Source organism: Astatotilapia calliptera, chromosome 13 (genome assembly GCF_900246225.1).
Source record: "Astatotilapia calliptera chromosome 13, fAstCal1.2, whole genome shotgun sequence".
NCBI classification, from domain to species: Eukaryota; Metazoa; Chordata; class Actinopteri; order Cichliformes; family Cichlidae; genus Astatotilapia; species Astatotilapia calliptera.
The window spans coordinates 30915616-30927869 of NC_039314.1; the positions used below are offsets into that span (position 1 = coordinate 30915616).

Here is a 12254-nt window from a genome sequence, read left to right on the forward strand (position 1 = left end):
TACTGCCAACCCCACAGCTTGATGCTGCCACCACCATGCTCCACCTGTGTCATAGTGCAATGCCTATTTTCTTTTCATGATACCTGTCTTCGTGCGTTTTCTTTAATTGTTCATTTGAAATGTAAAACAACAAAAAGTGCAACGCAGTGAGAAAGACACCAGTGACCCCTGCAGGAGTGTTCAGGAAAAACATGCTAGACGGTCTTAGACAGTCTTCCCCTTTGATTTGGTTTTAGTTCAATTCGTTCACATTTTTTTAGTTTGTGCTTTTTGGTTTTTTTCCACACAAAGAGGAAATAACATAACTGTTCATTTGTATATCACACACACACACATATATATATATATATATATATATATATATATATATATATATATATATATATATATATATATATATTTAAATTTAAAAAAAAAATACTGTTCATCATATGTATACAGTGCTGCAGAAACTGTGCACCTCACGCCCCTTTCTTCTCCCTCATCTGAGTTGGAGATGCATTTGTACATCTGTATGGTGACAATAAAGCTATTCTATTGGCACTGAATACATTTGCACTAAAATATGAAGAATAAACATGAATATTTAGAGGAAGTGATGGTTGTCGGTAACATGGCAGCCGTATGTTCAAGACTGTGACCAAAGGAAAGCCGTGTTTACAAAGAGGGCCGCGGAACCCGGTGACTCCGGTCAACAGGTTTCGCAGTCTGCTTGAACGCATCAAAACCTGATTTCGTCATCACGCACAGTCACGTAACCCATTCGTCCAATCAGGTGAGAAGCTAAGAGAAGCTCAGGAAAGAAGCCGATGATATGGCAGCTTTGAGAGCGCCCAAGTAGAACTTGCTTCGTGTTATCACAACACTTTGAGTGGATATCAGGGCGCGTGCTCGACATGATTTACTTAATACTCGTTTCCGCGGTTTTCGGTGCAGTCGTTACGCTGATAGTACAGTTCCTGCTAATATACCGGAGAAGCCCTGAGCCCGTAGGCAGGACAGTGCAGTATGTCAAAGTAGTGCCCGGTAACGCGCTGAAGGATTACTTTAATAGCCATCATGCCGAAGCAGGCCAGCAGCAGGACAGCACGACATGTACCGCATCTAAGCAGCCAGAGGCCGCCTCTACGCGGCAGCAGGAGGCAGCCGTCACCGGCGGCGGCCCGAAACAACAGCCGCCACCGCCTTCCCAAAGCGAGCCCATCGATGCAGGAAAAGCCGAAACGTGCCATTTCCTAAACGCTATCTTTCTGTTCCTATTCCGGGAGCTCAGAGACACTCCCGTCGTCAGACACTGGCTCACCAAAAAGATTAAGGTGGAGTTTGAGGAGCTGCTGCAGACCAAGACAGCTGGTCGGCTCCTGGAGGGACTCAGTCTGAAAGATTTCTCTCTCGGGAATTCGCTGCCGGTTTTTAAGACCGCCAAACTCATGAAGCCGGCGCATCTGAACGAGGACGGGATGCCCGAAGAGCTCAACTTCGAGGTGGACATCGAGTACAATGGCGGCTTCCACCTCGCCATCGACGTCGAGCTGGTGTTCGGAAAGTCTGCGTACCTGTTCGTCAAGATGAGGCGCGTGGTGGGCAGGCTGAGGCTGCAGTTCACGCGCGTGCCCTTCTCCCACTGGTCCTTCTCCTTCCTCGAGGATCCACTGGTGGATTTTGAGGTGAAGTCCCAGTTTGAAGGGAGGCCACTGCCTCAGCTCACCTCCATCATAGTCAACCAGCTGAAACGGGTCATCAAGAAGAAACACACCTTACCCAACTACAAAATCAGGTACGGTCCAGACCCAGCGGAGTAAAGTGTGCTGAGCATGTAAGCCATGAAATGTTAAAGATGACGACCAAACTAAGAAATGAAACACCTGGGAAGAGCCCCCAGACCCCAAACTCCCACAACCAGACAACAACAAAGAGAATGACCAAAAACACAAAGGGCTACGCAAAGACTCTGTTATAGAGAGTGGTCACAAAACACACAAATCACCCACTGAGACACAATATCATGACTTGAAAGATATAAAGTAATCAGGGAAACTCTCAAAATGACAGTAAACATGCAGGTGGTCAGAGTCGTATGCGTGCTGTGGGTGACTGCACACCGGGCAGCAAGTCTAACAATCCGTCCGTGGCTCAGTGTTTACGGCCGGTAGCTTAAGAATGAAGAATGTCTTTGCTGGCAGACCTTTCAGACTCTGGAAGAGTGTTAACTTTGTGTAGCATTCATTATTTTCTGAGCTCTGCTCATGCTTTGAATGGTACTTTCTTTCCAGTTCTTCTTTTAAGCAGTGAGAAAGTTTCAGCTCTGTTCAAGAGAGGAACTGTTCCCCTTTTTCTTTCTTACGTGTAGCAAGTCAAGTTTTATATGCACTTTTCAAGAAGAAAGGTTACAAAGTGTTTTATGATCCAAAAGTAGATAGAAAATAAAGCTTAATCAAAGCAAGCTTGCACAGGTGGGTCCCAAGCTTCTCTTTAAAGGTATCAGTTAGGCTGCCACAAACCAGTATTTTGATAGTCGACTAGAGCTGGGCGATATGAGATTTTTTCATATCACGATATGTTTTTTTCATTTCAGGCGATAACGATATCTATCACGATATGAGCCAAATAACTATATTTGTAAGATTTAAATGTGCCGTTGCTCACAAGTAAAATGTGAAATAATCAGCAGCTTGTTTTTAAATATTTATTTCCCATAATAAGTTCAACAGGGTAGATGTACTTAAGGAACATGAGACTTTTTCAGATAAATAAAGGCAAATATTGTAAACTACACAAAAGGCAGCCGCTAAAGCGTTTAAGTTTCAAAATAGAACAAATGAAACAGACTAAACTGTCAATTCCACTTAGAAACAAAATATTAATTCTAAAAATAAATCTTAGTTTGTTTTACAGAAGAACAGACAAAACTGACTAACTTTTGTCAATATCAAATAAACTGAGAACTAAAAGGAAATTCTCAATCTCTCCTTGTTGTATAGCTGAGCTTTTCAAACACTTTTAACAGTTACTTTAGTCTGACAAAAGCCGAATGACGAATTAGCGCTTCCAGTCAGAGACTGAGGCTACGTCCACACGTACACGGGTGTTTTTGAAAACGGAGATTTTCCGTTTTCGTTTTAAAAAATAATCCCGTCCACACATAAAGGCAGAAATGAAGGAAAACGCTGCTATGAACATGCCAAAGCAGCAGGTGGCGCTAGATTCCTAACCGTGCAGAAATGTTGGCCAATCAGAAGTCTAGAAGCCTCGGTGGGAAAAAGTAAACAAAGCTGGGGCATAGAAGCAGAACCGAGTCGTAAGTGTGGAGGGACAGTAACTGTGTGTATATGTAAGCATTTAAACACTGCAGAGAGTAAAATTAACAGTAACAGTATTGTAGAAATTAATTTCACCGAAACAATAACGTGGCGCACAGTGTGACGCATGCACCAGTTTATTGTATTTCCAGACTTGCTTTCGGCACAATTTACAGTGCACGCTACTCTGTTTTTTGTCAGACTTGAAATAGCCGAAATACCTTCACACTACGGAACTTCTGTGGCTCTTCCGTTCGACAATCTCTCCGGCATTGGAACCATCATCTGTTTTCTCTTCGGTCACGCTCGGTTGATTTTTCTAAACTAACTTTAATCTCAGCCAAACCGATTTACTCAGGAACAAATCAAACCCTGAAAAAAGCCAAACAATAAGATTTTTAAGTTATCTAAGTGACTCATTTATCATGTTTAACCTGAGTAGCAAAAAGACCGCAGCGATCCCGGTCAGCTGTCGAGCTGGTGGGTAACAGACGTCTCCGAAAACGTCGGAGCGCTTTTGCAAATATGCGATGTCTTGATAAACAGCAGATATTTGAAGTTTACTCAGCTACATTCTTGCCTGAAAATATCTTAAAGGTTTATTTTGTGACCCAGAGAGTAATAAAAGTTACATTAAAACTAAGTAACTGCGTGACGTATATATCATGTTTAACCTGAGAAGCGAAAGACGGCGCTGGGTTTGAAAACGATGTGACCTCAGAGACCCGATAGTTCTGACTTGCTCCCTCTCCAGAACAAAAGTGTACAGCACACCTGAATATTCTACCTCAACCCTTGTACTTGGCGCGCGTGTCCGTGGCGCGCGTGTCCGTGGCGCGCGTGTCCGTGGCGCTCTGTCTCTCCTCAGCTCAGCTTCAGCGTGTAGAACAGAGGCAGGTGCCGTAACATCAGACATGCTGATGACTTGTTAGATTACTGTAAAGGTGTCTCAGTGTCTCCTCTCGCTCGTCCTCCACACATGACTTTTCCACAGTTTGCATCAATGACAGGACGTTAAACTGAAAGTGTTTCCTGGAGAGTGCAGGCAGATGTTCACATTGACAGCTGACCAGGCTGTGATTGGAGCCCTAACTGAACTTGTGTTTTTGTGGTAGATTTTTTAAACCACGTGCTGCTTTCTAGAAAAACTCAGACGATGTGTCACAGTAACAAAGTGAGGTGATCATCTTTTGAGGATATGGAGGTCCTGCAGCCCAGTGTCTGTAGTTTTAGCATTGCTTCACTTTCATTGATATTTTCCATTGAGAGACTGCACTGACCCTCTGGCCTCACTGAGCTAACGCTGCTCTTCTGCTATCACGTGCATATTGCTCCAAATTGCATCAATATAGGACTCAACGTCGATCATCTCGGGACACTTTGTGTTACGTTACTATATTAGCGGAAGTACTGATGCATGAACATCATGTGCGCTGTTAACCAGAGTTTCTGACCCGGGAGGTGGGGTGGGGAGGTCCAGGCTCAAGAGCCACTGTCCTGCAGCTTCCTGGGTCAACACACCTGAATCACATGATGGGTTCATTACCTGGGGACACGCTGAGGAGGTCATTTAGCCATTTTAAGGAGCTGTGTTGGATCATCATCTGAAACCTGCAGGTCTCGAGGCCTGGAGCTCCCCATCCCGATTTAGACAGATCTGAATGTAGATGTTATCCTAGCCATCGTTACCATGGAAACATGAGACTTCCAGCCAGTTCTGAACTGGTCCCTTTTGAGCACCGGCCCATACTTCAGCTTCAGTCTGAGAAGCAGATGTTCGATATCATCACATAGCAGCAGAGGAGCATTTTCTTCTTCTAATCGTAGTCGCTGACTGTAAACGTACACGCAGCCAGTTCTATGTGAAGCTTGGCCTTCGTGTGAGTGAAGCTGCTGCAGCTGAACTGCTGTCCCTCTTAAATGGTTGCCTCTTGCATCTTGATCTGACGATAATGACCTTCCTGTTGCATGCACTGCTCCTGGGTGGAAGCATCTGCATTGGTTTGACACGTTTACTCGCATTTGGGAGCCAAATTCCTCGCTCGAAGTTTCTCCCACTACGTGAGTCACATTTCAGACTTTGCTCCCACTTGGAGCTTCTATAACTTCTGTTTTCAGTGTTAATAACGATTCATGTTGTTTGTAAGGATGGTTTAATCGTCCTCATAAATGTTGGTACCAAACTCCAGACAAAGGATGCTGCTGTCGATTCTGTGACATCAAGTCATTTTCATTTTGACAACATGCATTTCCAAAATCCTAACTGCCCCCAGGTTCCACTTTTAACCGTATTTTATTATCTATAATTTGGCCTGACCTGCTGACACGAGCATTGTTAGGCCAAGGCTGTGAGTCTGTGCTTGGCCTCAGCTATGGGCAGCTTGCTGTCCTTCTCGGGCACAGCGAGGGAGTTGGCTGCTTGGCCTCCAGTGTCTTCCCCCGTGGAGGGTACTGCTCCTGGCTTCGCTCGTCTTGCAGCTGAGCATCTGAGTGTTGGTTTCAGTGATGGTCACAGTAGCTATTGTCTGTAATGCTGCATTTACTACTACACCTTCAGAGGAGCTTCTGACCTTGGTAATGAGCCACAGAGGGTTCCAGCGTAGCTGTCATCCTGTCAAGATAATTCCCCGTGTTTTAAATCTTAACATTAGCATGAGAACGGCGATGCTACAATCCTGCCTGTGATTTCAAACATTAGCTTTATTAGCCTGAGAGAAATGACAGCTCTGCATTATTAAAAATCATCATGGACACTTTGTCCTGATGAAACAGTGGAAGCTTTATACAGGTAAGCTTAACAGTGCATTTTTCGTTCTCATGTCAGTGTTTGTGTTGGGTGCATGATGAGAGTCAGAGTGGGACACGCTCGGTCACGGAGGCTCTGTGCAACACAATTTAGTTTATGCAGTGACAGGAACAGAAGAAAGGGAAGCGGAGCGACTGTGTCATTGAGAAAGAGAAACTCGGGTCAGTGGTTTGTAATTTCACTGCGGTTTCTTATCAAGTCAGAGCAGACGTGGCAGGTAGCTGCTGCTGATGGGCGTGCCTACAGTCCAGCTGTCAGACTGACAAAATTAACCATGTCTGATGAAGGCGGGGCTTGTTCCACTCGGAGCGATGTGCTGGAGCGTAGCGGTGACTCTCACAGCAGCATGATTTCCTCTTTGCTCTCTTGGACCTACTTGACTCCTGTGAGTCCTTACAGGTGTGTGCGTGTGTGCATGCGTGCGTGCGTGCGTGTGCGTGCGTGTGCGTGCGTGTGCGTGCGTGTGCGTGCGTGTGCGTGCGTGTGCGTGCGTGTGCGTGCGTGTGCGTGCGTGCACTAACTTTGCTTACAGCTGGGGCTTGAATCAGGAATAAGGTCCTATTCATGCATGTATGTATCCAGTGTATTTAATAACAGTGTGTAAAGGTTGCACAGTAGTGTTTGAGTACTTTGCAGCTATGGTGAGCTTGCAGTGATACCCATGAGGCATTTCTCCAGCAGCAGTCCCAGACAGTGGGCTGACCACGATGTCATTACAGCCTGTGCATACAGTCCCGGCGTGTTTTACACCGTGTTACTTTCCACAAGCATGGTTCATGGATTCCTCGGCTAAATGGAAAACATAAACAACAACCCCCCATTTCTCTTTTATTTTGGTTAATATGCCAGTACTCCTTTTTTTTCTTTCTGTGGGTTCGTTAGCCAAACTTCAGTAACAGCAGAGGTCTTACAATAAAATGTTAACATTTCCTCAGTGTTATTTGAAGATTTGTGTTGGGTCTGTGTTTCCACGTCCCGCTGGTGTAGAGACTTATTGTCGTGAAGGAAAAACAAAGCAACAGCAGTCGATCGATTTACTTACACAAGGGAGGCCTCGTCGGTGTCTCAGGAACGCACTTCGAATCCTACCACAAAATGACCCCGACTCCGGCCTCGCTCGCTGCCTTTTATTGGAAAACCCCGTTACAGTAAACGATAGTTTACACAAGTACCTCCCCTCGTAAAACCCCCTTTGGTTACAAAGACAAGGCACTGTGTGTGTGTGTGTGTGTGTCATGGGGGTGCGTTTGTGTGACCTGATCACAACTGTTTCTAACAACATCCTGGTCATACGGGGTAATCTCCCCCACACCCAGTGTGTGGTTCAATCCCTGGTTCACCAAACACAGCACAGTGAAGCCATAAAAAGGGCAGGACGCTTACCAAACATCAAACAAACCTTCACATGGATGTGCTTGTGATAAAACACTACAGCCCCCCCCCCCCCCCCCCCCCCCCAGAAGCTCGAGAGGCTGGGGGGGGGGGGGGGGGGACAAAGGAATGCCTTGATCACAGAGTTTGAAACAATGTAGCATAAACAACATTTAACCGTTTGCATACAAGGTGGTGCACCCCCCGAATACTCCGGTGACCATTAGGGTGGTCAAACAAGTCATTACTGGGATATTAATCAATATTGATGTAAGAGTATCCATGCAGCAGGGCTGTCTTTGTGTCACACAGCCCCGCAGACAGAACGGCCCACAGTGTGTGGAGTAGGGCTGCCACGATTACGTCGACTATCAAAATCGTCGACGATTGAAGCTTTGTAAGATCACAAAAGACGCAGGAGTCAGTAGCAGGATTTAAGAGTGTAATAACGGACTGAAACAGAAGATGGCAGCACTGCATGTACAAGGATGCCAGCTGCCGTTAAACCCCGAAGAAGAAGCAGCTGTGTCCCAGAATTCATAGCGCAGCCCAGCTCAGTTTCCAACAATGGCGGCAGCTAGTTAGTTTTAATGTTACTCTTATTATTCTTTCTGGGTCACAAAATAAACGTTTAACATATTTTCAGGTAAGAATGTAGCTGTGTAAACCTCAAATATCTGCTCAGTTTATCAGGACACCACATATTTTCAAAAGCGCTCCGACGTTTTCGGAGACGTCTGTTACCCACTAGCTCGATAGCTAGCCGGGGGCGAGGCTAACTAGCGCCGTGAGAACACCGGACTCCCGGCAAATCGTTTTCAAACCCACCGCCGTCTTTTGCTACTCAGGTTAAACATGATATATGAGTCACTTAGATAACTTAAAAATGTTATTGTTTGGCTTTTTTTAGTATTTTATTTGTTCCTGAGTAAATCGGTTTGGCTGAGATTAAAGTTATAGTTTTTACACAGCTGAATAAACATCAAGCAGACAGCTGATTATCAGAAGTGTGAGATGCTGGAGAATATACTCCGGTGTCCTGTTATATTTTAGATAGCAAGGAGTTTATTAAACTTCACTGAAACAATCTGCAAATTTCATTAAAACTTAATAAACTATCATCTTGTCTTTATTGTTAGTTAGCACCTTAAACACTTAAAGCTGTAAGCTAATGATAGTTATATAAGAGCAGATGCTGCTGGTGCAATAAGCTGTAGTTTTATGTCCAATGGATGATGATCTGATTAGTCGACTAATCGCAAAAATAATCGGTGACTAGTCGACTATCAAAATAATCGTTTGTGGCAGCCCTAGTGTGGAGGAAAAGAAGCAGCCAAATCAGATGGAGTTCAGGCCTGAAGAGCCAAGCTGAGGATGCGAGAGCTCCACCAGCATCCGTCACGCTTCCACCTCTACAGTCTTTATGAACAGGTCTGTTTTAAAAGGCAGGGGCTGACTAGTTCAATATTTCACAGTGGATGCTCTGTTTTGTAGCATAACTTCTTTGTCCATATTTCATGATTAACATTTCCATGAGTTATGATTTACTGTTGAGTTGTTAGCTGACTCTAAAATCAATCCTGACCCTCTAAATGAGGGTCATTCATTACATGAAGCACCTTCAGCGCCTGCTGTGATTTGGCACAATATAAATAAAAGCAAACTGAATGAACTGAGCTTATGTAAACAACCAAGTATATGCACGGAGCCACGCAGCAGAACATCACGTATCAGGAGATGCTGGGACGACTTTCCCTGTTTTCTCTGCAGAGCTGGGTGTGCTGGGTGGCATCAGAGATGTTCATGCTACACAGGTGTTAAAGTCTTCTCAGTGGCTCTTTGTTTCCTCTTTCACCTGCAAATTTAATTGTTCAGCCGCTGACACACTGTGCTGAGTGCGGAGGAGAGTACTGCAGCTAAAGCATGCGAGCCTGCATCACCACAGTCGTGCAGAGCGAGTGTGATGAGATGATGTAATGAAGACTGGACTTTGGGATTTGCTGAGTAGCACAGCTGGGAGCAAAATGTGTGCTGGAGCTTTAGCCCAGGCATCATACAGCTCTCCCTGCAAACTGTCATATCACTAATGCATTAAGCAGTGAATAAATAACTTTATTAGAACTTTTATCGGCACTCATAGTGAAATGTGGTTTGAGGCTAACAGCTGCTTCTCCAAAGAGTCTGTCATTCTGCTGATGTGCAACCTGAGCCCGGCACATGGATCAGTTCTTCAGCTGCTGGCTCTGGGTTGGTCTGTCAGCTCTGTGCAGAGACACACGGCGGTTACAGCATCGGTGTGTTTGTTTTCATTCACCCAAAGCAGATTTAATCTGACGCTGTCACAGTTTTTAAAAAGCCTTCTAATACATAGAAACATGCAATGTTTACTGTTTTCACTTGTGGTTTCAGTTGAGGACAAAGGTCAGCTCACCGAGGTCGGAGCAGCTGTGCTCTTCAACGGTTTCTTTTCCTCTTTTTTTGTTTGCTTTGTTTGGTCGAGTGTGTCAGACAGAAACACTGGAACGGCCTGTAAACACGGTTAGAGTGGAAAAAAGAAGCTGGTTTCCCTCCCACCATGGTGGGTTTTATTTAAATGTTTTTTACTGAACACAGGCTGCTGCTGTTCTTTCTTTGAGTAAATGAATCGCTGCTGCATTTGCTTGCAGCTGAAGGAGGGGCCGTTAAAACAGTTATTTGGCTGCTTCTGTTAGCTTCAAGTAGGGCTGCTACAAACCATTATTTTGACAGTCAGCTAGTCACCGATTATTTTTGCGTTTAGTCGACTGATCAGATCAGGCGTCCAGCAGCATCTGCTCTAACTATCATGAGCTTACAGCTGGAAGTGTTTCAGGTGCTCACTAAAAATAAAGACAAGATGATAGTTTATTAAACTTGAATGAAATTTGCAGATTATCTCGGTGGAGTTGAATAAACTCAGCGTCTGTTCTTTCTATGTCAAATATAACAGGACACTGGAGTAATTCTGTTTCATCAGTTTTCCGTTTGTGTGAAACTGTAACTTTAATCTCAGCCAAACCGATTTACTCAGGAACAAATCAAACCCTGAAAAAAGCCAAACAATACGATTTTTAAGTTATCTAAGTGACTCATTTATCATGTTTAACCTGAGTAGCAAAAAGACCGCAGCGATCTGAAAATGATGCGTCGGGAGTGCGCTGTTCTCGCCGGCTCGAGTGAGCCTCGAGCTCCCGGTCAGCTGTCGAGCTGGTGGGTAACAGACGTCTCCGAAAACGTCGGAGCGCTTTTAATAATAATAATAATAATAATAATAATAGATTGGATTTATATAGCGCTTTTCAAGGCACCCAAAGCGCTTTACAATGCCTCTATTCATTCACTCTCACATTCACACACTGGTGGAGGCAGCTACAGTTGTAGCCACAGCTGCCCTGGGGCAGACTGACAGAAGCCAGGCTGCCATATCGCGCCATCGGCCCCTCTGGCCAACACCAGTAGGCGGTAAGTTAAGGTGTCTTGCCCAAGGACACAACGACCACTTCAAGCTTAAAGTGATCAATGACTTTTAACAGCATCCACTCAAAATGAACTTGTACTCGTCAGTGAGCATATGTCATCAATGCTGAGCTGATGACCCAAGCATGAGACTGAACACTGTGCTTGCTGCCTCTGAAGCAGTACAGTCCTTTCAGCGCCTCTCTCTGTCCGTCGCTAGCAAAGTTGACCCAGACAGTAGAGCTAGTTTTCGGCTACGAGCCCGACAGGAACCCGGCGTGTTAGCCAGAGGTCCCTTTAGCACGGCTCGGAGCCCGGACCAGGCCGAGGTCTGAGCACAAACATGCTGAGGCTGTGTTAGTTCAGTGACACAAACACAGTGATAGCAGCAGTGCTGCCACGTGTCTGCACAGACTGATGTGTTTGTGTTCGTTCAATGAAGGGCTTCAGTTAAGATTGAGAGAATCTGCATTCACGTTTGCAGTCTCATCAGACAATATTTAAAATAAAGAAAAACACTTCATTTTTGGAAATATTTGTGGATGTTTCTTTTGTGCTACTTGGATACTTAAGCCGCCCTCCAATGAGGGCCAAGTAAGTTGAGACTGAGTCTGTTTGCTCCATCTTTTCTTTGGTGCGTTTCAGCGGACACACCAATGTGGCGTTGCTATATTTGCTCTTGAGTTACTTTGTTTCTAATATGATCGTATGTAGAACCTGCGGCAGATATTTAATAGTGCATTTAAAATAAGACTCGTAGGAACACTTCTCATAACTGCAAACTCCTTTTATCCCTACCCTGCAACCTTTCACACCATTCAAGTTGTTGTGGTATGCATTTAGCTAGTGTAGTGGTTGCACTGCTCTGGAGGTGCACGTGTTACGCTGTAGGGTTGAAATAAGTCTGCAGTTACAGTGTGGACGTAGATTTCCTGCAGAAATATCCTGCTGTATAGCCGTACTGATATGGACTGGGTAATGTGTAAGGAAGGCAAGGATGGATCTATCAAACTACAGAGGGCTGAATTCAAAGACAGCACAATAATCAGGTCAGTTCATGTTGCTGACATTTCATTGCAACAGCTCACATGACAGGCGAGCGTGGGTGCAAGTCGGCGAACCCAAAACCTTCATACTCTCGCCACATGAGGCTGGGCGTTGTCGAGCACCAGAGGAAAGGGAGAGGCCAAAATAGGTGCTGATATTTACAACCAGATGTCATTATCATTACTCGTGTTGTGTTTCTACATTTTGTTACACTTTGAAAACACAGTATCGTACAAAAATCCCTGATACATATTTAT

The 12254-nt window shown here is 44.8% G+C and overlaps 1 protein-coding gene across 1 annotated transcript in view; it reads left to right on the forward strand.

Moving 5' to 3' along the window:
* Positions 1 to 731: 731 nt before the first annotated feature.
* The window catches only part of pdzd8 (PDZ domain containing 8), a 40442-nt gene continuing 28919 nt past the window's right edge, over positions 732 to 12254 (forward strand). The window contains exon 1 of the mRNA XM_026189446.1: positions 732 to 1777. Coding sequence (XP_026045231.1) covers positions 897 to 1777 — 881 coding nt within the window. The 5' untranslated portion in view covers positions 732 to 896. The remainder of the gene's footprint in view (positions 1778 to 12254) is intronic.